The sequence below is a fragment of the Eschrichtius robustus genome, chromosome 3 (assembly GCF_028021215.1).
Source record: "Eschrichtius robustus isolate mEscRob2 chromosome 3, mEscRob2.pri, whole genome shotgun sequence".
NCBI lineage: Eukaryota > Metazoa > Chordata > Mammalia > Artiodactyla > Eschrichtiidae > Eschrichtius > Eschrichtius robustus.
Window position 1 is genome coordinate 44,546,088 of NC_090826.1, and position 26,553 is coordinate 44,572,640.

The window sequence follows — 26,553 nt, forward strand, 5'->3', positions numbered from 1 at the left end:
CACAGAAGGAGGGCTCCTGAGACTAGTGTGCATATCAGCCACCCTTTATTTCTGAGTGTCGTCATCTTGCTCACTTTTGCTCGTGCTGTTCCCCTCAGGCTTCCTCTTTTTTGCCTCAAATGCCTATTGATCCTTCAGCTTTCAACTCCAGTGTTACCTGCCCATTTCCTGACCTTCCATGTTGTCCATCAGAGTTAATAGTTCCCTTCTCAGTACTCCTGAAAGCTATTTAATGCTCCATCAAAGATTTGCCTGCCACACTACGGTTTACAAAAGGTTTTCACAGCCATGATTTCATCTGGTTCTTAAAAGAACGCTGTACATGAATAATAACTCACGTTTATTGAACATCAGGTGTTTTATTATTGTTTTAGTCCTCCCAACAGTTTCATTATAGATGAGGAGGCTGAGGCACACAGTGAGTAACTGGCAGAGAGCTGGGCCTATTCAACCACTACCAGGGTTTCCTTATTATCTCTGTTGTACAGAGGAAGAAACAGGGCAGTTGGGGGGTGGTTCTTACAACCTCCTGTCATCTCTGGTGAGCACCTAATAACTGAGATGCAGAGGTCAGGCTTGAGTGCCAGCGATATAAAGGCCCAGAGGGGTCTGTTTTGTCCTTAGTTGATCGTTCTACTAGGGAGAGACAGGTATTCTCCAAAGCCAACCCGACGCCAGTGATTGTCTAGCCTGGGTGAGGAATGACGAAGGTAGCAGTAGGTGGCATAGTCAGCACCTTAGTGCCAGGCACTGTGCCAGTCATTTTATATCGATCATTGTCCTTGTGAGGAAACTGAAGCCTAGAGAGGTGAAATGATGAGGGTGGGCACGCTGCACATTTTCCTTCTGGATCCTGCCCTGTAAGGTGTGCATCTCCCATGCTTAAGGTTCAAAGGAAGTCACTCGCCAACAAATCTAGGGGGCCGCTTCTCCCTGAAGGCAGCCATGCCTTCCAGCCGATCCCGGGTCGGGATGTTCTGAAACAACATACAGGGTATTAGTCTGTGGGAGCAGGACCAGACGCCAGTACTCGCTCAAGCTTGTTCAACGCATGACAAGGACAGAATCCAAGTCTTTCACTGCCTCTGGACTCCGGTGTTGGGCCATGCAACAGTATGGGCCTCGATGGCTCCTTGGTCTCCTGGGGAAGGCAGGCTGCCTCTTCAGCACCCGAGGCCTGTCACACTAGCCTCTCTTTGCACACAGCTTGCATGCCTCCAGAGAGCTCACAGTCTCGTGCAGCAGTCTGAAATGAGGCTACTCAGTAGAGAAGATAGATTAGGCTTTGCAGTAAGAACTCTGGCTTTGAATCCTGATGTGTAGCTGGTTCACACTACGTCTTACAAGTCCCAGGACCCCCTGTTTAGGAGTATTTTCGTTATTTGTTAACCTGGAGGTTAATATTTTTGACTCACCCAGGAGTGAGGGGCTAAATAGGTCAGCCCCAGGTTTATTGCCCCGCCATCGAACACACACAGCCTACAGGTGAAAACCAAGGCTTTGATGTCCCACTCCAGCCTGGCCTCTACAGTAGCCACTGGTACAGAGATCGCACAAGCTGCTATTCTTCTCTTTCAAGTTCCTCTGTGATTCTCTGGGCACCCAAGTAGAGCAGGATACGCCACCATTAGATGGCTGAGGAAACAGTCCCAGAGAGGAGCAGTGTGGCTCCCCTGGGATCACCCCAGGCTAACTGAGGAAGGAATGGCACAAAGACTGACTCTCTGGGTTGGGAGGAACCTACTGAATTGGTCATATAGTACTTAAGGCCCCCCACTCTGGCCCGGCCTCTGCTACAAGCATGCAGGACTGGTGGCAGACACATACCTGGGCATAGCATATCCCTTCAATGGCCATCCCTGATGCAATGTCCACCTGCAAGAAAGAAGTTGTGCCTGGATCAGCCTGACCTTGCCCATCTCCATCAGCACTGGGCGCCAGCTTGCCCCTACTTCCTACACCACTTCTTACTGATTATGGATTCTTCCAGCAAAGAATTTTTGAGGCTTACTGTATGCCAGCCCATATGAAGAGAGATGAGATGATAAGGAATCCCCTACCTGGAGAGGCAATACCATTCATAACAGTGGTGAAACAGTGCTGGGACGAATGTGGGCTGTGAGAACAGTGGGGAGGATTACACATAGCCTGTAGAGCTGAGGAGGCTGTGCCTGAGCTGTGCTTGCACAGCCAGTGTTCCCTCCTTGCCATCTGGCTGCCTCCCCATGCCTCCTGTCACCCCTATTAGTGAACTTTGCTGGCTTCCCATTGCCCCGAGGACTAAGGCCTTTATGACTCGGCCCCTGGCAACTTCCCAGCCTATACTGCCCAGTACTTGCTATTACTACCACTTACAAGCACTATTCTAAGAGAAGTACCTTTCACAACAGGGGTTATTTTCCCTACTATACAGCTGAAAAATCTGAGGCATAGAAAGGTGGAATGATTTGTCTAAGGGCACAACAGTATGTGGAAAAGCAGGTCTTTGAACCCAGATGGTCCAGCACCAGAGCCCATGCCCCTAACCTCCATGCTATGTTGTCTCACTCATCCCTTCGTCCTGTTCTGTCAAGTTGCTTATTTATACACCTCTGTGTTTTTCCTCACACTTTTCCCTATTTTTTGGAATTCTCATCCACCCTAAGCCCCAATTCTAGAAAACATTCTCCAACTCAGCACTGTCCAATACCGTAGCCAGTAGCCACATGGCCAGTGCAGCTCTAACCTCTCCAGGGTGTCTGCTTGGTACCCTTGACCTTTTATTAGTGATTTGTGTCTGTCCCCCTCCCCACCTTGGGGGCAGTGACCATATTTGACTCATTTCTGTGTCCCAGTTCAGGTCTAGGTTCAGTGTGTGATGAATGAATGAATAAGTTGATGTCTAGGACGGGTTAGCTGCAGCCAAGGCACCACACCTGAGCCCGGTCCACGAGGCCACGTTCCTGACACCAACACAAACCTGAGAACGTGGACTGGGAGCCACGCAGACCTGGGTTCTTGTTACTCGCTTGTTGTTGTCTGTGACCCTGGATAAGTCTTACCCTTTCTGAACCTCAATTTCCTTCTCTCTCCAAGGGAGAGAGATGAGGATAAAATGTCATTTGGAATATCACCTGGCCAAACTTCATTTTGTAGGTAGATAAAAGTAAGGCACAAAGAGAGAGGTCAGACTCAAAGTCTGTTAGAAGAGTCCAGCTCCCGAGTTCTTTCCAGCTGTGCTGTCCATCTGTTTGCCATGAAAGCACCACCTCCCAGCCACCCCACTGACTTTAGTGGGACCCAAGTTCCAACCCAAAACCCTCTCACCTCTGTTCCTCGGTCAATGGCTACTTTGCCCAGCCGCACAGCAATGGGGGCCTAGGGAAAAGAAAAAGCTTGGTTGAGGAGGGGATCAGTGCTCATAGTTGGGCACACAGCTCCACGGTGGGGGAAGAGGTCTGCATAGAGATCCAGCTGTTCTACTGACAGTGTTAAGTTTCGTTAGTTTTAGTTCCTGCTACTTCTCAGCTGATGTTCCTTTTCTGTAATGGAGGAAGCCTAACTGATCCCTGACCCTCCCAATCCTGACCATCTGGGGTTCTTGTCATTTAATCCATCCCTCCAACATGTACGACATTTTCCAAATACTTTCCCACCCACAGACTTCTCTAATGGTCAAATGGTGCTACCCATCCTTCCAGGATGGTGCCATGTTTAATTGAGGCTCAGGGTGGTGAAGCACTTGGCCATGTTTGTCCAGTGAGTCAGTGGTGAAGCTTAGATCTGATTCCCAGTCACCTGTCCCACTGCTGCTCCCTTCCTCTACCCCTCTCATCTCAAGCCTCCACTGCAAGCAAGTTTTCCCCCAGTAGGGTGAAAAAAGGTCAAGATTAGGAACTTGGGCTTTGGAGTCTGACAGGCCTGGGTTGAAATCCTGAGGGGGCATTTTGCAAGAGCATCCAAGTGGCCGTCTTTGCGTCACTGGCCTTGCTTCCAGTTAGCTTGTGTCACAGCAGGCCTCGCACTCCATCCCCAGCCCCACTTCCAGGCAAGGAGTGCTTTTGCCTCCTATATTATTCATATTATTTGAAGTTTTTGTAAGTAAGACTTTATCAGAAAAAGAATGATTTAAAAAGTCTGTTAGCATAGAAGCCATAAATAAAAAAGCAAATACATAAAAATGAAGAACTTCAGACTGTGAAAAATACCACAAATAAAAGACAAAAATCAAAAACTGGGAAAATATATTTGTGATACTGTGACAGAAGAATTTCCTTAACAAAAAGCTGGTATAATGTTTTTTTAACATTCACAACAGTATGAAAAGTTAGTTCACAGAAAAGAAATACAGGCACAAGGTATGCTCAGCTTTACTTTTAAAGAAACGTAAATCAGAACCGTGAGATGCTCCTTTTCACCTCAGACTAGGTAAATTGTAAAGTGTTGGTAATGCCCATTATAGCTGAGATTTAGGAAGCACGTATTTGCATACATAATTGATAGGAGAGTAAATTGGTACAATGCTTCGGGAAGTCAGTTTGACAAGAACTGGCAAATTAGATGCACATGCTCTTTCATGTTGTAACTCCGTGTAGGCATCTACCCTGCAGATGCACTTCCAGAAGTACACTAAGATGTACAAAGTTATTCACTCCAGCTATTTTTCAGGAGCATAAAGGTGTAAGCAGCATGATGTTCCTCACTAGAGTACTGGTTAAATGATGGCACATCCATCCCATGAATGAAAAAGTGTGCAGCTGTTTAAAAGAATGGGGTTGATAAGTATGTGCTGAAATGGGAAACTCTCCAACGTAGTAGGTAAAAAAGAAAGGTGCATACTGGTGTGTATATTATTTCATTTGTGTAAAAGGTGTTGGTATGATGTGCCTTTGGGGAGAAGGGTCAAGAGAATGGAGAACTTCACTTTTTTGTTTTATACTTTTCCATACTGCTTGAATTCTTTTCTATGCATATTTTAATTTCGTGGTTTTAAATGTCTGTTAGAATTGGATTAGCCTGTAAAGGTGTGTTCTTTGTCACCTAAACCATCCTAAAAAGAATTTAGAGTCATTTAGATATGTGAGTATATGTGCATAATTTATATTGTACATACAATGAATATTTCTGGAAGAGTGTGCAAACTGTTAACAGTGGTCATCTCTGGGGACAGGGATTGGGGAATTGAGCGATGTTTTGGTGACCACCTGTCCCGGTTTGCCAGTGACTGAAGGGTTATTAGGACATGGGACTTTCACGTTGAACCTGGACAGCCCCAGGTAAACAGGGTCACCCTACTTTTGATTTTTACTTTATGTCCTTCTTATTCTTCTGTTCTATTTGATTTGCTTGTCATGAATATGTTATTTAACTACTGATTTCTCATCACAGAAAATTAAAAACTACATAGCTATGTTGTACTGTGTTGAAAACACACATTTATGTTTCTGAGTGTGTGTGTATGTATGTATGTGTGTATGTGTATATACATATACATATATATAGGTAGTTGACCCTTGAACAGCCCAGAGGTTACGGGTACCGACCATCCATGCAGTGGAAAATCTGCACATAACTTTACAGCCAGCCTTCCCTATAGAGTTCTGCATCCGCGAACTCAACCAACCTCGGATCGTGTAGTACTGTAGTATGTATTTAGCTGAAAAAAATCCACGTATAAGTGAACCTGCACAGTTCAAACCTGTGTTGTTCAAGGGTGCACTGGGTGTGTGTGTGTGTGTGTGTCTGTGTGTGTGTATGAATTATTAGAAATATGATCATTTCATATTATTTGGAAATGAGAACAGTCAGTCACACTGGCCACAGTATGTTCCATCCCTTTGTTGTTCAAGTGGAAAACGTAGCCAAATCCATATTCAAAGGATAAGGTATGTTTATTATTTAAAGGGAAGATCTCAGTGTTAAGTTGTGGACCTTGTGTTTATTGACAGTTTTTTCTGGGCTCTAATCTCTGCAGCCACTTGACTCCCTAGTTTTAGTAGTTTGTCCGCTAGAGGGCAGCCATCTACCACACCACCCCCTTGTGCTCACCCCATCCAAGAACCCTTTCATCCTTGGCACCCAGTTACTCAGCTGGAAGTTAAAGATTTGTTTTTCAGCTTGCATCAAAATGTCCTAGCATTTGCATTAGTGATTTTAGTACTAATTTTTGGTATGCTCGTGTTTTGGTATACAAAGCTGCTTTTAAATACTGAAATACTAGTAATTATATTAGTAGAATACCGTTATTTCAATATATTGAAAAATCTGAAGCCTGAATCATCTTGAGATCAAGCTCAAAGACCCAGTTATTTAGTTTATGCAAAAAGGTAAGCCCTGTAGTCTACAAGTCTTGCTGGATAGGCCCCCTCTGTGGAAGTGTAATTAGCTACTATCCTGACTCATTCAGAGTTTTGTATTAGTTCAGAGACTTTCTGACCAGCTATAACAGAAACATGACAGCATTAAAATTAACAGCATCAGACTCTCCATTTATATGTGATGAAACTATCAATAAAAAGAAGAAATGAAGACAAAACAAATGCTTTCTTTTAAACCAAATTCGCTATCAGTTTTTTATAGTCTCTGCCCTCAAAGAAGACCTCAAAGTTATAAAAAGAGGCAGGATTATTTAAGGAAGACAGTATTTTTTTTCCAAAATAAAATACCTCTTTTTTACTTTTCATGATTAATTCAAATACTTTTCTCTGTTAATAAGATTAAAATGATAGAGTATGGTTAACATTTTTATAGGCTTATATTTTAACTTCGTTTTGTAACGTCTGTAATTTTTTGTATTTGAAATGCATTATTTGTTTTTTTAAAAAATCGTACATGTTCTGCACTCTTTAAAATAAAATACCAGTTTTTGTATTATATTCTGCATTATGCAAAATTAATGCCAAAATACCAGTTACTATTTTTCTTTCTGGTATTGCAGTCACTTTCTTTGACCTTGATGAACGGTCACTTAACCTTTCTGGGTCTGTTATAGCATAGATACAATGGGGATAATCAGCTCAACTGGATTGTTGATTTTTGGACACTATTAAAGTACCTAGGATTGTGTCGGATGGATGACATGCTCCGTATGGGCTAAGTCAGTATTATAAATTAGCAAAACCTAGCTCCATTTCAGCTGCTTGCGTATCTTTGCGGAAACTTGGGACCTCCCTCTGGGTCCTCTTAGAGGAGTGAGAAGCCAGCAGAGCCTCTCAGGTACTTGGAGATTACATGTAGGCAGGGCCTAAACCTACTCCCTGGGTCTCTAAACCTTTTGGGAGACTATGCTTATAGGCTATTTGAGGATTTTAAAAAATTAATGGATCGTAACACGTCCTACATCACGTATTTCAAGCACTTTTCCACCGTGTAGTATGGTCGGAAAGTTGAGCTTGTAGTTCTTTATCTGCTTTAGAATCTTGCTTTTTCAATTTTGGGACATTTTAATGCAGTACTGTACAATACAGTAGCCAATAGCCACATGTGGCTATTGGCATTTGAAATGTGGCAAGTGTAATTGAGAAACTAAAATTTTAATTTTAATTTAAATAATGTGGCTAGTGGCTGCCTTAGTGGACAGCACAGGTAGAGGATGTTTATATCATCTCAGGAAGTTTTGTTTTACAGTGCTGTTCTGAGGATTTTCAAGCCTATTTGATTCCAGTCCCTCAGAACTTAATTTTCATTTTAACTTAAAATCTGATTTAATTTACTGGATGGCTGAATGGATGCTAAAACTCCAAAGAGGGTTAATTTTATAAATGTGGGTAAATGGATCTTATGTGGCTGCACGAGACACCGTTGCCCCCTGGCCTCTCCACACGTGCATCCCCTATGGCACAGGCCTTCCTGTGCTGGGCGATCACCAAACCTGGGGCAGGATCTCCTGGGCCAGTGCTCGTGCCCGGTGGTAGGCGGCGTTGCCCTCCTCATTCTGGGCCACGGCATGGTTCACCAGCCCCAGAGCCTGGGCCTGTGCCCCGCTCAATCGTCGGCCTGTGAAGATGAGCTCCTTCGCCAGGGCCACCCCCAGGCATCGAGGCAGCCTCTGAGTCCCTCCTGCCAGGATGGAGTAGGGGTGGTGAATCTGCATGGGAAGTGGGAGGCCAGAGAAGGCCCAGGCTGGGAGTCAGCCAAGACCTCTCAGAAGAGCAGACTGAGTTAGGTTGGCAGGGCAGAGGCCAGAATATAGGGCAAAAGAGGAAAGTAGGGAATTATGCTGGATAGAGTGGAGTTGAACAGGTAAAGAAGGATGGATGCTGTGGGTTGAAGTTACCTGCTCCTGGGAGGAGTCCTCGGGTGGTCTCAATCAGCCCCATGACAGCTGAGGAAGCTGCTTAAACAAAACAGAATGAAGCCCCCACCCTACCTTCCAGCGCCAATCCCCAAGGAGAAGCGATACCGCCTGTGGGCTCTGCTCACTCCTCCAGCCAGCCACTTCCCTCGTGGTGTGGCCACAGCCAGACTCCTCCAGATGCTGCCTTTGGAAGAGCCCTAGCCTGGAAGTCAGCAGGCCCAGGCACTCATCCTACCTCCCCTACTCACCAGGCAAGTCTCTTACCCTTTCTGAACCTCACAGGTGGGAAAAAGACGAATACCCCTCTTCTGCCTACTTCAGAGAGCTGCTAAGGATTAAGTGAGGTAATGGTGCTTAGAACAAGGAAGGGGTTCCTAGAAGGTGCGCAATACCTATTTGTAAGTTAATGGCTTCTCTGTCTCATGCATGCTTAGCTCAGGTTTGGCCTAGAGTGTCACTGACTCCTGCTTCCACCAGTTATTTTTCCCAGCTTTTTGTCAGCCTAAAATTTTCCTGTATTCCGGTCCACATCCTCTTTCCCCAGTTCTGCTTCCTCTGAGAAGCCCTCCTTGAGGTGTCCCACCACACAGGCTTCTTCTGAATTCCCTCAGCACAGGCCAGCTGAAGCATGCAGTACGGGAGGGAGGAGTTTACGGTCACCCTCCTATCCACTACACCCTGCAAGTTAGTTGCCCTAAACATAGGTAGGTGAGAAGCAGAGCCGGGGCTGTGACCTGACCTGGTATTTTGATGCCTTCTCTTCGATACTCATCTTGTAGATATAAGCTCCCTCTATGCCTGGGGTTACACATTTTTAAAAAATGTTCTTCCTGGGTGGTGGGAGAAAGCAATGAGGGGAAGAGAGTAGCACCGTGATGGCACTCAGACTTTCTCTGACTGCCTCCAAGAAGGGCGCACCTAACCACCAAGACAGGAAGGTTAAAAAGTGATCGATTATCTTCATCCTCCCCTCCTCTCTTCAAAGCTCAATTTCTCTGAACTAGTAATGCAAACCTTTTCGGGTGCCAATGAACCAGAGGGCAGTGTTCTTGCCCAGGCGTGTTTGTGATTAGCTGGGCAGGTGACAGACTGCCCCCACGGCTCACCTTTGCTCAAAACGAGATTGAAAAAGCTGGCTTGGACAGAACTGGAAGGTTGAACAGTTAGTCTTTGCCCCCAGCCTTTCCTCTCTCTGTTCTTTTTGCTGTCACATTAGCAGTTGCTCTGGGGTTGGTAGGAGCAGTCCTGAGCTGAGGGCAGCTGACTCTGAGAAGGATGGGTACTGCCGCAGTCGGGCTAGGCCAGGAGGGGAACCAGCCGCTGCCTGAACTCCCTGTTCCCCACCTTGCCTTTAGTTCTGTGGCTGCTTGGAAAGCCAAGAGCAGTGGCTGACTGCAGAATCCCCAGAATTAGCCTGTTTCACTCTTCCTTCCCCACCCTACCCCACCTCTCCCCGTGCCCAGTACCTGCCACTCGGAGGTCACAGGCCAGGGCCAGTTCCAGGCCTCCACCTAAGGCAAACCCATCCATAGCTGCAATGGTGGGCACAGGGAAGGCTGCTGTGGAGATGAAGAAAGGCTCAGCCTGCGAGGCCCTGGCAGGACCAGGACAGTGTCTCAGGGAGGGGAGGAGCTAACTGGTTGGGACAGAGGGCTTCATTGGTCCCAGGTTTGGGGACCTTACCTGATACCTCAGCCATGTTATCTTAGAAGTTGGTTTTCCCACTGGGGAGAGTTGTGCGATCAGCTGGGTATCGGGAGTGGGGAGATGGGCAGGGTAATCTCCTGCTGGCCTCCCTGGGACCAGCCTTTTTGCACTCCCTTCTCATTCTGTGTGCCAAGGCCCATACTGAGTGCTGGGAACACAGCTGAATCAGACGTGGGGAAGGCAGACCTGTAAACAGGCAATGATGACCCAGGTAATCAGTGCTCTGATAAAGGAAGCTTGGAGGATGGATCAGGGACAGCTTCCTGGAGGAGGAGGCACTGGTGGTCTTAAAGAACGAGTAGAAAGTTCAGATGGCCAAGGAGGGATATTCCAGGCAAAAGAACAACCATTGTCAAAGCCTGAAAGCATGCTTGGTGAAACCTGACTCTGAAAAGGCCAGGTTGCACCCTGAGGGCACAGGGGTTGGGGGTCATAACCAGCAGCGCACAAAGGCTGAGAAGCCAGGGCTCCCTCTGGGAGAAATGCCCTCTGAACCCTCGTCACACCCTCCCCCTTGTAGAATTCCTTTTTCCCTGCCCCCGACCCCCCAGAATCATCTGTCTCTCCACAGAGCTCACAACAGAAACTGTTCTGTCTTTAGAGTGGTGGGTGGGGTGAGGCTGGGATCAGCAGGACCCCGGAATGCCCTCCTCCTCCGCACTCCAGGACCCTCACCAATCTCATTCATCAGGCCTCGGAGCCGCTGGACAAAGACCCCCACCTCCGCCTCACTCATCTGCTCGCGCTCCTTCAGGTCTGCACCTGCGGATGCAAGGGTGACAGCCCTTGGAAAATGACCAGTTGTTACTGCATCCCAGGCTGTCAAAGGATCCAGCAAAGGAAATCTGAAGAGAAGCAGCCAGAGAGGAAAGAGAAACACCGGGAAAACATGGTTAGGGAAGCCAGGGGAGGGGGGCGGTGGTGGTCAAAAAAAAGGAGAGATGCGACAACAACAAAAAGATAGACTGGATTTCATCAAAATCAAAAACTTTTGTGCATCAAAGGACACTATCAGGAGAGCAAAGACAACCCACGAATGGAAGAAAATACTGGCAAATCACATAACTGGTGAGGAATTGATATCTAGGATATATAAAGACTTCCTACAACTATAAACAAAACCAAAAACAAAACCCACAAAGGACAAAGGACTTGAATAGATATTTCTCCAAAGATGATAAGTCAGTAAGCACAGGAAAAGACGCTCAACATCGTTAGTCATTAGGGAAATGCAAATAAAAACCACAATGAGATATCCCCTTTACACCCATTAGGATGGCGATTATAAACAACAACAACAACAAAAAGTGTTGGCATGCATGTGGAGAACCCTGATGCATTGCTAGTGGGAATGTAAAATGATGCAGCTGTTGTGAAAAATATTTTGGTGGCTCCGCAAAAAGTTAAACATAGGATTACTGTATGGTCCAGCCATTCTATTCCTAAGTGTATACCCCAAAGAATTGAAGGCAAGGACTCACACAGATACTTGCACACCAATGTTCATAGCAGTATTAATCACAATAGCCTAAAGGTATAAACAACCCAGGTCTATCAACAGATGGATAAACAAAATAAATGTGGAAAATAAATAAATATATACATAAAATTTACATATATATAAAATGGAATATTTGTTTTTAAAAAGGATAGAAATTCTGCAATATGCTACAACATGGATGAACATGAAGGACATTATGCTAAGTGAAATAAGCCAGACATGAAAGGACGAATATATGATTCCACTTGTCTGAGGTACCTAGAATAGGCAAATTCGTAAAGATAGAAAGTAGAACAGAGGTTACCGGGGATTAGGCAAATGGGGAGGAATTGCTTAATGGGTATAGAGTTTATTTGGGATGATGAAAATTTTCTGGAAATGGACAGTGGTAATTGTTGAATAACCTTGTGAATGTACTTAATGCCACTGAATTTTACACTTAAAAATGATTAAAATGTAAATTTTTGTGTAATATATATATATTTATGACAATTCAAAAAATATGTTAAATAGTAATAAAATAAAAATTTGTTAGTTATTTTTTTCCAGTTTTATTGAGAAATAATTGACATACATCACTGTATAATTATTTTTTTTAACAGAAGGGGTTGGTGGGGTCAAAGGAGGCTGAGAGGTCAAGTTAGGGTGAGAACTGAGGAGTGCAGGGCCCAGTGGCATGGAGGTGGGCAGGGACCTTGGTGAGAGGAGTGACAGTGGAGGCATCATCAAAGACCAGATGGCAGGGGCCTGAGGCGGGAGTAAGGGGTGAATATAGTCTTCACAAGTCTTAGATTATCCGAAAGTCAGTTGGGAGAGCCCTTGGAAGTCTTTGATTAGTTCCAGCCCCTCAGTGAGAGATGGGGAAACTGAGGCCCAGAGAGTGACAGGGACTAGCCCAGGATTCCAGAGCAAGTCAGGGGCAGATTCAGACCTCCTGCAGCCCCCCTACTTCCCTGTCCTTAGCTGGGATAGTGAGGAGTGGGGCTAACAGGGGCATGAAGTGACCATGATAGAAGAGGTCAGACAGAGGTGGAACCAGAGGAAGAGGCCAGGGGAGGAGGAGGGCCTCAGCCAGGGCAGCGGGGTCAGGCAGACTGGTCCGCATACTTATCCTGCCATGGCAGACCCCGAGCTGGTCACCGTGATCTGGACAGCTGAGACCTAGGGACTGAGCCAAATCTCCTTGAAAACTCTTAAGCGTCACGCTCCTCCCACCCTAGCCTTCCACAGCCTCTTCCCGCCTCCCCAGTGCCCTCTCCACAGCCACCCCAGAGCCAGTTCTTAGCTCAGCTCAGCTCTCATTCATCTGCTTGTTGTGGGCCTGGGATGCGGCACTTCTCATCTTTGAAATGAAGTGCATGGCGAGGACCAAGTGGTGCAGAGACATTGAAGAGTTTTGTTGACGGACTGAGATCTTGTAGGTGGGCAAAGGGGCACAGAGTCCCATCTTGGCCACAGACCTTGTGAACGTCTTTGGACTCAGCTTCCTCATTTCCTCAGTGAAGAGTCAGACAGTTCGTGGTGCAGCAGGAAGAACAAGGATTTGGGGGTCAGAGAGGCCAAGTTCAAACTGAATTCTTACTATCTGTGTAACCCTAGGCAAGGAATTTTACCGCTGAGTTCACATCTCTAAAATGGGAATAATGAGTCCTGTGCTGGAGCTGACCTAAGGACCCCACCCTCCACAAATGCCCTGCAGGCCGGGGGGAGCCCTGCTGAGCCGCGGCGCAGGGGCTGGAAAGGAAACCCACCTGCACAGAATACACCCTTCACTCCACTTCTGAAGATCAGGACACGCACTTGCCGGTCCTCCCGCAGCTGGGCCAGAGCTTCCAGCAGCTGCAGAGGAGACACCATCAGATACCTCCCAACCCAGCCCCAGCCCACCCTCGTGCCCACCCTTTCTCACCTCACTAACGAAGACGTTCCCCAGGGCATTGCAGGCGCTTGGTCTGTTCATCAAAATCTCAGTGATTCCTGCAGAGGACAGGGCAGCCTTGGGTGAGCCAGCTGCCCTGCTCACTCCTGGGCTGGGGCCTGGGATCTGGGCAGCCTCTACCCTCGATGAGCAGTGTAACTTGAGGCAAGTCTCACACACCCAGGCCTCAGTTTTCCCAACCATAAAATGGGGAGAATAACTCTTGCCCTTTCTGCCTCACAGAAGAAGTAGAAGGGCTTGTGAACCTTGGAGCAACATGGGGAGAGGGACAAGAATGACTGCTACAGTGGTTCCTGCCTGCTTCTGCCATTGTGAGACACACACACACCACACACCCCTTCTTCAATTTCACGTATCTCTCCGTTATTCTTTTCTCCATAGCGGACTTCTTCCTCTTGAGCTGAATGAGTTATAATAATATCACCACCCAGAAACCTCCTCGTGTGCTCTGACTCGTTCATTGTTCCCTCCTCCCCCCAAAAGTAACAACTCTCTTGACGTCTATGGTGATCACTTCCATGCATTTCTTTAGTTTTATCACACAAATGTGCATCTCTAGACTTCACAGTTTAGACTTGCTAATTTTCAAAAACATTGGTGTCTTTTAAAAGCTTGTTAAAATTCTCAGGTTCTGCCTCTAGTCCTGTCTTTCCCTCAAAAGTTGTTTGTTGGGACTTCCCTGGTGGTCCAGTGGTAAAGAATCCGCCTTCCAATTCAGGTGACACGGGTTCGATCCCTGGTCGGGGAACTAAGATCCCACATGCCACGGGGCAACTAAGCCAGCACGCCGCAACTACTGAGCTTGCGAGCCTCAACCAGAGAGCCTGCGTGCCCCAAACTACAGAGCCCACACGCCCTGGAGCCTTCGCACCACAACTAGAGAGAAAACCCTCATGCCACAACTAGAGAGAAGTCCGTGCACCACAACGAAGAGCCCGCGCCGCAATGAAGATCCTGGGTGCCACAGCTAAGACCCGATGCAGCCAATAATAATAATAATAATAATAACAATAAGGAAAAACCCAGAAGTTATTTATTAAAGAACCTGGGGCATTTGACCTGTAAGGTGTCCTGCAGCATGGAATTCACTGATTGGATACTCATGGGGCAAGTGACCAGGTTCCTCTGTCACAGGAATTTAGCAACTAATCCAGAGGCTTGAGCACACTCACATTCCGTCCTCTTTGGCAAGAGAATAACCTTTGCCCTACCCGTGTGATATTCTTTCACCCGCAGCAGTCAAGATTCTTGAAAGGGTTTTCCGTACTCAGTTAATCACTTTCTTGCCTTCCATTCACTTAAGCCTTCTCCAATCTAGTTCCCACCCCGTCACTCAGCAGAAACCATTCTCACCAAAGTGACCAATGTAACCACATCACTAACCAAGGGACATGTTTCCATCCTGGTCCCAGGCTCAGCAACAGTTAACTCTGCTGACAATACACATGCTCTTCCTTGAACATTTTCTGCCTTGGCTTTTTTTTTTTTTTTAATAGACTTAGTTTTTTCAGAGCAGTTTAGGTTCACAGGAAAATGGAGTGGAAAATGCGGAGACTTCCCGTAAATCCCCTGCCCACTGCACATGCATGGTCTCCCCCACTATTAACATCCCCACCAGAGTGGGATATTTGTTACAAAAGATTAACCTACATGGATACATCATTATCACCCAACATCCATAGTTTACATTAGGGTTCACTCTTAGCGTTGTACATCCAGTGGGTTTTGACAGATGTGTAGTAACATATATCTGCCTTGTGGCCCCACGTTCTCCTGGTCTTCCTCCTACCTCTCAGATGATGCCTCTGCACTTTTCTAGGTTTTCTTCTACCCAATTTTAAAATTCTTAATTCATTTATTCAACATATATCTATAATAAATAAGTCCTGGGAATGTAATGTACAGCATGGTGACTATAGTTAACAAGACTGTATTGTATATTTGAAAGTTGCTAAGAGAGTACATCTTAAAAGTTCCCATCACAGGACTTCCCTGGTGGCGCAGTGGTTAAGAATCTGCCTGCCAATGCAGGGGACATGGGTTCGAGCCCTGGTCCAGGAAGATCCCACATGCCGTGGAGCAACTAAGTCCGTGCGCCACAACTACTGAGCCTGTGCTCTAGAGCCCGCGAGCCACGACTACTGAGCCCATGTGCCACAACTACTGAAGCCCGCGTGCCTAGAGCCCGTGCTCCACAACAAGAGAAGCCACCGCAATGAGAAGCCCGTGCACCGCAACGAAGAGTAGCCCCCACTCGCCGCAACTAGAGAGAAAGCCCGTGCACAGCAACGAAGACCCAATGCAGCCAAAAATAAAATAAATAAATAAAACAAAGTAAAATTACTTAAAAAAAAACAGTTCCCATCACATACAAAAAAATGTAACTATGTGTGGTGATGGCTCTTAACTAGACTTACTGTGGTGATTATTTCACAATGTATACAAATATCGAATTTTGTTGTACATCTGAAACTAATATGTTATATGTCAATTATATTTCAATTAAAAAGCCCCAACTCTTACAAAAAGGTAACTCCACAAAAGAAGACATACACATGGCCAATAAGCACATGAAAAGATGTTTAATTTTATTAGTATCAAATAAATAAGAGTTTAAGAAAAGCATAGCACCCAGTACAACGACTAAAACTAAAAAGACTGAAAATAAAAACCAAGTATTGGCTATGAAAAAAACCCTTACGTATCTATTGAACAACTATGATATATAATAAATTGTGGGAGTTATAAGTTATGTAACAGCCCCTGTCTTCAAGGTGCTTACAGCCTAATACAAGTAAATGATAACATGAGGTCATAAGTAAAGTAAGCACATGAAGTACTATAGGATTACAGATGGCAGCTCATAGATGGAAGCATTTGAGCAAGGTAAGAATAGGTAAAAATTTTCATTTGAAGGGTGAGGTATGATGGGAAAAATACTACAGGTAAGAGACTACTTAATTTTTTAAAAAAATTATTGAAGTATAGTTGATTTACAATGTGTTAATTTCTACTGTACAGCAAAGTGATTCAGATATATATATGTGTGTGTGGGTGTATATATATTCTTTTTCCTATTCTTTTCCATTATGTTTTATCACAGGATATTGAATATATTTCCCTGTGCTATACAGTAGGACCTTGTTTATCCATTCTATATATAATAGTTTGCATCTGCTTACCCCGAACTCCCAATCCATCCCTCCCCCTCCCCCTCCTCCCCCTTGGCAACCACAAGTCTGTTCTCTGTGAGAGTACTCAATTTTTTAATGTTGAAGTTCCTGAAAGGTCAATCCAAGATCTCTTTATTCAGTCATTTGTACAATTACGAATTTAACACATGCTGGCCTCTGTACCAGACACTGATGTCAGAGGCCAGAGCAGACCCAGTCCCTCTCCTCTTAGATCTTACAGTCTAACAGAGGAGACAGACATTCAACCAGTAATTACTATTTGTGATGAGAACATGGGGGGAAAAAGGACAAGGAGGTAAGCGGTATAGAGTGGGCAGAGGGGGCCCCTAGTGTAGAAGGTGAGCAGTGACTTCCCAGAGGAAGAAGTGACCTTTCAGCTGAGAGCTGAGGAACGAATAGGAGTCAGCCAGGCAAAAGTGTGTGTGTGTGTGTGTGTGTGTGTGTGTGTGTGTGTGTGTGTGTGTGTGTGTGTGTTGGTGGGGAAAAGCCCATTTCAGACAGAGGGAGTGGTACAGATGAGGGCCCTGAGTATAGCAGAGCAGGGTACTATAGGGTTTGTAGAGCTGGGCCTCTTAATGTTTTTTGGCTGGGCCTGAGAATTAAACCAACATCAAACAGATTAAGAGGAGAAAAGCACACAAATTTGTGTAAGTTTTACGTAACATGAGAGCCCTCAGAAGGAAATGAAAACCCCCAGAAATGGTAGAACCTACATGCTTTCATAGTAGGCTGAAGAAAGAATGTCAGTGTGGAAGAGTTAACTATGTGGGAGGCTAAAGGAAGATAAGGCCTGTTTGTACACAGTTGTCTGTTTGTACAGAATTCTCTTGGCTTCAACTCCCTGTTGAAGAATGTTTCTTTTCTCCAGGTTCAGGGAGGACATCTTTCACATGGGAGTTTTTAATCTCCTGTTTTCAGTAAGCAAAGGGGAGATTAGAATGCCCTTCTTGCATCTGCTGTTTTTTTGAAGTGCCTAGCCAAAAAAAAAAAAAAAAAAATCCCTATACCAATGTGGCATATTTTTTTGGGCAGGGGGGCACATTGTGCCACCTTTTAGTGTCTTCCAGAACTGGTGGAGTTCAGAGCAAAGGGAGAGCAGCGTGAGGCAAGGCAGAAGAGTCAGGAGGGCTGCACTTGCTCATCTGCCCCTTTTCCTTCACGCCTCCCGTGTGCCTACCTCCTGGACACCCAGGACTGCCCTGCACACCCGTCCAGCTCTCCTCTGAGCTCCGAGCCTGAATATCCAGCTGCCCACTTGACATCTAGACCAACATGTCAAAAAATGATCACTCTTTCTCCTGCTCCTTTGGTGAGCGAATGACATATCAACTCAGAGTTCTGTCATGTTGCCTCCATCTTCCTCACCCTTGAAGTTTACTCAGTCTCCCAAGCGGCCAATTCAACCTCTTAGATCTCATACCTATCAGCTCACATCCCTCCCTGCAGCCACTAACCTGGTGGGCTCTTTCTTCTATTACATGGATCTCCCAACTGGCCCTCTGCCCTCAGTCTTGCCTCCCCTTCCCCCTGCACTTTTGTTCCCTCATCTGGGTCAGAGTCATCCTTCTTACCCAAATCTGACCATATTCTTCCCCTCCCTTTTCATCAAAATTAAGTCTAAATCCTTAATACCACCCCAAAGACCCCCTACAATCTGGCCCTTGCACCTCACTCTGGCCTCAACTCATCTGCCAAATCTGGGTCAGGTGTGGGGAAGAGAGACCAGCTCTGGGCAGGGGCTCAAATACTCTTATGCCTTCTTGGCCATCTCCCCTCCTGTAAAATGTCAGGATGGACTAGAGGAGTGTTTACCAATCCTTTGGGCTTCAAAGCCCCCTTATTATTTTCTCTCAGGGTGTTTAGCTTTGAAGAACAAGCAGGATTTATTAAGATGGCATTCTCAGTGTGAGTTGATCTGAGACACGGAGAAGGGCCAATGAAAGTTTCAGGGCTCTCAAGGGACAGGGTTTCCAGCCACAGTTAGAGAACTGTGGTCCAGGACAGAGAACTGTAACATGCAGGCTAGGTGGGCTTCTTTAGCCTCCCCAGAAACCTTCATAGAGTTCTTTGAGCCCAGCAGGCCTGGAGGTCCCACTGAGGAACTCAGATGTCCCAAAGATCCTCTCCAGATGAGAAAATGCTGCAACTTTGGGGAAGGGAAACTGTGGTGGATACAGAGAAACCACATCAGAAGGGTTGAGGAGAACAGTCTAGGTCCAAGGTCATTGTGGCAGACAGACCTTAGAGTGGCCCCCATGTTCACATCCTGCACAATCCCCTTCCCTTGAATGTGGACAGGACCTGTGAATTGCTTCTAACCAAGAAAATACAGGTAAGGTCATAAAATATCACTTGTAAGATTAGGTCTAATTATATGGCAAAGGTAATGAGATGTTAATTCTGTGATTAGGTTATGATGTATATAAGACTCTATATTACTAGCATACACTAGAGAAACTAGTGGACCTGTGGAGAGGGTTGTGTGGCAAGGTACTGTGGTCAGCCTCTAGGAGCTGAGAGTGGCCCCCTGGCCAACAGCGAGAAAACAGGACTTCAGTACTACAACCACAGGAGATGAATTCTGTCAACAGCGTGAGGAACTTGGAAGCAGATCTCTCCCCAGTTGAGCCTGTGATGAGACCACAGCCCCCACCAGCTCATGGATTGCAGCCTGCTAAAACCCTGAAACAGAGAACCCAGCTAAATTGTGCCTGGACTTCTGACCTACGGAAACTATGAGAAAATAAATGTGTGTTATTTTAAGCACAGAGTTTGTGGTAATTTGTTACATGGCAATAGAAAACTAATACAGTCATGACGTCTTGGGATTGACAGAAACTTTCCTCTCATCTCTTTGCTTTCCTGTTCTGTCTTTCCTTTTTCTCTGGCTGACTCTCTCCCATATTTCATCTCTATCTCCCTCTTTCAGAATGTAAATATGGTGCTTGGCTGAAGTCACAGCTCAGTCACATACCAGCTTCATGGCCTTGGGCAAATTACTTTACCCTTCTGACCTTCACTTTCCCAATCTGTAAATAGAAATACTAAAAAGGTTGTAATGAAGATTAAAAGAGATAATGCCCACAAGTGCTTAAACATAGTTTGTGGGTACCGTGGGCAGGGAAAATGCACAGAAGCTGGGGAAAGTCTAGGGCCCCATATGAGGTGAGAAATCTAAGCTGGGAGCCCTGAGGAGCCAGACAGGGCGTCTTTGGCTTTAATTCATTCACCTGACAATGTGCAACTTGTACTACCACATGCCAGGCCCCAGAGAAATAGAGAGGACTCAGCCGTGGTCCCTGACTTCTTAGCTGAGCCCCTATTCCAGGAACCTTGCCCTTGCTGGGCCCCAGTAGTGCACTGCACCCTCTCTACTCTTACCAGATCCCCCCATACCACTGGCTGATGATTTGATTTCCTTCGCAGATGACCTAGAGTCCCATCTGACTGGATGGTCTGAATCACAAGGTGATGTGGGTGGGAGTCAATAGAAACTACTGGAAGGTAGTATAGAGACCAATTGGTTTAACAATCCCTTACTATATAGAAGGGGAAACTGAGGCCCAGAAAAGAAGAGAATTTGCCAAAGTTAATAGCTGGACCCGGCTAGCAATCCTCACTCTCAAAGAGCTAACAACTGATGAGGAGACAAGTCCAGACACAAGGGATGTAAAAGGACAATGGGGGGGTGTGTGTGTGTGTAATTCCAGAAGGATTTACAAAGGTAGAGAGGAAAGAAGAGGACCCAAGTCAGGGGCATAGTTAGAACAAAACACTGAGGTGGGACAGCTTGAAATGAACAAACACATGAGTAGAAGAGATAAGGTGACAATGTCAGGTTGTGGTGGAGAAACTTGAACATCCAGCTAAGGAGCTGGAGTAGAGCCATAAGGAAGAGTGAAGAATGGTTAACAAGCGTTAACCAAGAGTGGGTTAACAATCCCATTTTCAAGGACAACAGGCACAATGTGACTATGCTCTGGTGACATCATGCCAAGTGGAAGGCAGAACTGGTGGCTTCTAACGGGGGTGGTGGGGTGGTTCTCCTGTGTGTGGGTCCCCTCCTCGTGCCTCCTCCACTGCTTCTCCTCGATTTCCTTTTCTCATTCCTTCTATATGCCCTCTGGCAGGGGCAGAGGCTTAATCTCCTGATGCTTGTTATTTCTAGATAAAAAATTCCCCTTTTTTACAAGTGAGCCCTAAGGTCTATGGCCCGTGGTAATTTTTTAACTAATGTACAAGTCTGTGTTTTGAGTCACTGAATTACCAGAAGAGGTAGTGATGACCTAATAGTTGAGAACACAGGTTTTGAAATCAGAGCTGGTTCAAATTGCTTAACCTTTCTGTTCCTCAGGTTCTTAATCTGTAAAGTTGGGAGAATAACTATAATTATTTCAAGGCAAGCGCCATTGCCAGTTTGGCAGTGAACTAAGCATGAGAGTAAGGGGTATTCTCTAACACCAGCAATCCCACGTGGCCAGAGAATTCTCACCAAGTGATGTAGTTGGACACTGGAAGCCCCTACATGTCCATCAAAAGTGGGGGATGCACACTAGGGAGCAGTATACAACAGCAGGGAGCAAGGAACAGATTTATATGGCAAAGCAGCTCTTCAAAACTTAGCATCAAGTGGGAAAAAGGAAGAAATATGAGATGTCTAGAACAGTGCCTTCTGTGTAAATTAAAACTCGGACACAAACAATGCTACATAAAATGCAGGGAAGGTTAGAGGGGTTGGACTGGGGATAAAGTAAAGACAAGAGAAGGACCTTGCCCTGATGGTAACGAGCAGCAGACTGCGGGGAGTGAGTAACACCACTGAATGCAAAGTTCAACCACCACCCCCCAGCACCACCCCCGCAAATAAAACTACCCCCAAACAGAAACAAAACAAAATAAAACCAACCAACCGAACAAACAAAACCCAACAATGCTCAATCAATATGCTCTTAAGTTTGCTAATCAATATGCTCTTAAGTTTGCTAATCAGAGAATGCCAATATGACAAGCAGTTCACAATTGCTTTCTTCTTGGTTTTCACTAGAAGTTAAGATTTTTTTAAGGGTTAAAAATTATAATATGTAATCAAAGCTACTAAAGTGACAAGGGAAGCATTTCAGTGTGTAAAGCAAGTAGGATATTTGTTGTCAGCAAGAAAATATATAAAGACTGGAGATTTTTTTTTGTTAAAAAAATAAAAGAGGAAAATAATTTTGTCTTAGAGCTGATTGTTTATGGATGGGAAAAAATGGGACAAGTTAATATGAATCCAAAAGGTGATAAAAGGTTTGTGAAAAAGGAACTTTGAGAATAGAATTTTGTATGTTGTTAAGATTGATTAAGACTAGATTAAATTTAATTAGGTAAATAAATTTTGTGATTAACAGTAAGCTGGTACCAGACTGAAATTTGGTTCTCTTTCTCTGTTAAGAGAACAAAGTTTTGGGCTTCCCTGGTGGCGCAGTGGTTAAGAATCTGCCTGCCAATGCAGGGGACGTGAGTTCAAGCCCTGGTCCAGGAAGATCCTACATACCGCAGAGCAACTAAGCCTGTGTGCCACAACTACTGAGCCTGCGCTCTAGAGCCAGTGAGCCACAACTACTGAGCCCGCGTGCTGCAACTACTGAAGCCTGTGCACCTAGAGCCCGTGCTCCGTAACAAGAGAAGCCACCACAATGAGAAGCCTGTGCACTGCAATGAAGAGTAGCCCCCGCTCGCAGCAATGAAGACCCAACACAGCCAAAAATAAATAAATAAATAAATAAATAAAAGAGAACAAAGTTTTCTTGGAATGCTGCTTTTGATAATAGACTGTGTGAATTTCTTTGCATTTAAGTGATTTATATTTGTTTTTAAAATCTTTTGTTACTTTGTTAAAGTAAATAAATATTATTTCACAATGATCTGTGAAGATTATGGCACATGTAGATAAAGTTCATTCTGCTTCTACAAAGATTAACCCCTCATTGTCAGACTTTTGCCATCCTGATGTCCTTGTAGTATGGCAGTGGTCTACTCCTAAGTCAGAGAATTTAAAATGGATAAACAGGGGCTTCCTTGGTGGTGCAGTGGTTAAGAATCTGGCTGCCAATGCGGGGGACACAGGTTCGAGCCCTGGTCCAGGAAGATCCCACATGCCACAGAGCAACTAAGCCTGTGCGCCACAACTACTGAGCCTGTGCTCTAGAGCCTGCGAGCCGCAACTACTGAAGCCTGCGTGCCTAGAGCCTCTGCTCCACAACAAAGAGAAGCCACCACAATGAGAGGCCCGCGCTCAGCAACAAATAGTAGCCCCTGCTCGCTGCAACTAGAGAAAGCCTGCACCCAGCAACGAAGACCCAGCGCAGCCAAAAATAAAATAAATTTATTAAAAAATAAATAAATAAAATGGATAAACAATGACTGTAAATTAAACAGGGCTATGGGAAATCCAAGACGGCCACTTGGCTTTTCCCAGCTCCCTGACAAACCTCATTTTTTAATTTGATGGGTTAAAGCCTTCCCTGGCTGGAAGGTTAATGCCCTCACAATGAAAAAAATAAAAGATTAAAAACGTGTTTTCTGGGACTTCCCTGGTGGCACAGTGGTTAAGAATCCACCTGCCAATGCAGGGGACATGGGTTTGATCCCTGGTCTGGGAAGATCCCACATGCCGTGGATCAGCTAAGCCTGTGTACCACAACTACTGAAGCCCACACGCCCTAGAGCCCGCATGCCGCAACTACTGAGTTTGCGTGCTGCAACTGCTGAAGCCTGCAACCCTAGAGCCCATGCTCCGCAACAAGAGAAGCCACTGCAATGAGAAGCCCACACACTGCAATGAAGAGTAGCCCCTGCTCGCCGCAACTAGAGAAAGCCCACGTGCAGCAACAAAGACCCAATGCAGCCAAAAAAAAAAAAAAGTGTTTTCCACTTGTGGTATACTTTCTACAATCTCCAGTGATCAAGACACCCACTTCACTGGATAAATCATACAAGCCTTAACAAAAACTTCACAAACTTCTTAAAACTATCACTGTAACTATCATCCTCAATCATCAGGCAAGGTCAACAAAACTAATGGAAAAACTGGACTCAGAACAAAAATTAATTACATGGGATTAAATGAACTGCTAAATATGATTATAATTCTTTTATTACTTTTTGTCTGACATATTGCTAGCTTTTAATCTTTGTTTTTCAGATATAAAGAATCTCTTCTTCTCAAGCTACTTATGGTTTACAACAATTTGGTAATTTACACCTGTGGGTAAAATTAAAACATTTTTCTTTTCTTTCTTCCTGGTCCCTCCAGAAACTGGAGACCGTTGGGTTCTGAGCAGCCTTATCAAAATTGTTATTTCGTACATTACCAAATATGTGACTGAGCCTCTGATAAAATGATAGTCCCATATAAGATTAATGATTGTAATGGTGTAACTCTAGGTATGGGAAAAAGCAACAAGAGGGAATATTTTCCTGGACCATAAGAGACTAGACTAGTCTCAGGTGGTCCAGAGACTTTTGGCTACTACTAACAAGGCCTAGTCCAGTAACAACGCATTGTGTGGCCTATCAGCGGAGGAAATAAACATTCCTAGCACTGTGGGACAAAATGGACATGAAACGCCCCCCAAACCATGGTCAAATTTATGGCCATGAAGGGGCCCTGCCGAGTGGAAACTGGCACTTGCCATCTGCCTCTACAAAGATTAAATCAGGAGCTGCTGCAGCTGCTGACCTTCAACACCCCCTGAAAGGAGCTCAGGGTGGAGATCAGGAATGAGGCACTCTGTGCTCCGGGAAAAACTGGCAGAACAGGCCTTCAGATAGTTAGATATTTTCAGGTAAGGGTTTTTATAAGCCCAAATTCTTGCATCTTCTCATACCTAGAGAAACACTAAAATTATTAATGGTGACAACTGCTTTGGTTTATATGTTAATACCACATCAAAAGTTAAAACCTACTGGCTACAAGTCTCCTCGAAGTGCCAGGTCTAGACTGGAATTCAGGCTTATTCTCCGGAAAAAAAAAAATGAGATCTATTTTGTCTATTAATGTTCAGGTTGTCACTCTTCCAACTACTTCTGAGTCTGTTACACCTACATCAATCACACTGGGCTAATAAAAGAGAACATCAAAAGATATATGACCATGCTAAATGGCTTCATTCCTTTGGACAGGGTAACCTAAGTGCTGACTATATCTGGACCACAGTTAAAGGAATGCTACCAAATGTATCCTGGATCTTACTCCAGCTTGGGCCTCTGGTTACAATAATTCTTTTATTGTGGCTCCTGCCTTTTTCATCTACTTGTTAAGTTTGTCTCTTCCAGATTACAATAGTTTCACATCAAGATGACAGTGACGCAGAGATTCCAGCCACTCCTCGGAACAGATCCTGCCGGAATAACAACAGAAGTCGCCCTGGGACCCCTTAGTGAGATAGGGCGAGAGCTCCGTGACCCCAACTAGGTAGGGTCTACAAGCCCCTTTCCAGCCTGCAGAAGCTACAGAAGACAGACCATTGCCCTTCATCCTCCCAATAAAGATTTCTTCGGGGTTCACGTCTCTCAGGGGGGATTTGAGGTAGGATATAGATAGGCCCGTGGGCCAGACAGCTGGTGTTTGTCAAGTGGACTAAAACTGAAGCTTTGTTCTCACCCAGACAATCCAAGGACAAAGCTAGTGGCAGAAGCTGAGCTCTGCTGGAATAAAGAGATAAGATGACCACTCCTGAGGTCAAGGAAAACTACCCTGTCTGCACATGGGCGGGAAGGCTCCGTGGGGGTCAAAAAGGGAGGAGGCGCCACCCCATAATAAGTGTGGACATACACCCACAGGCCTCTGGTGGGATCAATCTTAGCAAAAAGTTGCGCACGCCTGTTGGGGAGGGCCCTAGGGCAGGTCAGGTGCGGAAAAGAAACAAGATAATTGGCCAAATGTAAACAAAGACCTGGAAGGACTGTCCTATATAAGTAATTTAAATCAGCTCTTTACTGCGTTCCTCCTCATTAGAGAGGAAGGCCATACTCGTTCTCTCTGTGTATTTCTGCCTAGCTTCTGACTTAAATAAATAAACTGCTTCTCTGTGTGCGCTCCCATGTTGTGCTGTGTCTCTAATAATAAACTTTGTACATGTTTTTACAGTTTTTGCCTCCTTGAAACATTCTTTTTTTCAAATGGGGGAAAGAGCCAGGGCCACTTTGCTTCTAGCCTCTAACCGCTCGCTGGTGGTCTACTGGCTAGGATTCCTGGTTTTCATCCAGGTACCCAGGTCCAATTCCTGGGCAGGGAACTAAGATCTCTCTTCAGGACCGCTCACTGCTGTCTCCGAGATCAGTTTCAGTCTGCTCCGGGGCAGTGGGTGCGCTGGTCATGGGTCCCGCCCCGGCAGTAGTGTCAGGCGCCGGGCCGGCCTCGGACAGCCGGCCAGAGCTCGCCCCAGCCGCCTCCCGGGCCCCCCAGGACAGAGCACTTACCTTGGTCTGGACCCGCCAGAGCGCACACTTGGATCTCGCGGTTTGCGGCCGCGGGATTGGCGGCGCAGCCACGGGCCTCACGGGGCCTCCAGGGACTCGGAAGGCGCAGGGCGCTGGTCAGGGCACGCAGCATCCGGACGAGTCTGGGAAGGTGCCTCTCGGCCCCTCCACCACCCACTCCTCTCCGGCTGAAAGCTTGCCGCTCAGTCCCAGGCCTTCGTAAACCGCGCCGCCTATTGGCCGAGAGCCCGGCGCGGCTCGCTGAGGCTCTTGAAGACCGGAAGACCTGGGTAGGAGAAAGCCCAGCTCTGCTGTGTGATTTTGGACAAGGCTGCCAACCTCTCTAAGCGTCAATCTGTAAAGCGCGGATAATAAAAGTGACTAGTGTCAAAGATAAAGAAAGTCGGACACTAAGGTAGTGAGAACAGATTTTAATCGTTAATATAGTATTGCAAAAGGGAAGTGTCCAGCGTGA

At 45.7% G+C, this 26,553-nt stretch overlaps 1 protein-coding gene across 2 annotated transcripts; it reads right to left on the reverse strand.

Annotated features, from left to right (window-relative positions):
* Nucleotides 1-339: 339 nt before the first annotated feature.
* ECHDC2 (enoyl-CoA hydratase domain containing 2) lies at nt 340-26,299 on the reverse strand. Of its 2 annotated transcripts, none has more exons than XM_068539891.1 (10): nt 26,079-26,299; nt 13,393-13,460; nt 13,235-13,322; nt 10,658-10,744; nt 9,742-9,834; nt 8,255-8,314; nt 7,850-8,037; nt 3,307-3,357; nt 1,828-1,875; nt 340-977 (listed from the first exon to the last, which is right to left on the reverse strand). In XM_068539891.1, exons 1-10 carry the CDS (start codon nt 26,209-26,211, stop codon nt 900-902), a joined length of 894 nt encoding a protein of 297 aa, XP_068395992.1. In that variant the 5' UTR covers nt 26,212-26,299; the 3' UTR covers nt 340-899. The 2 variants fall into 2 exon arrangements, with proteins under 2 accessions (XP_068395992.1, XP_068395993.1); XM_068539892.1 differs by having other exon boundaries at nt 8,255-8,311; nt 26,079-26,298.
* Between the last annotated feature and the right edge of the window lie 254 nt (nt 26,300-26,553).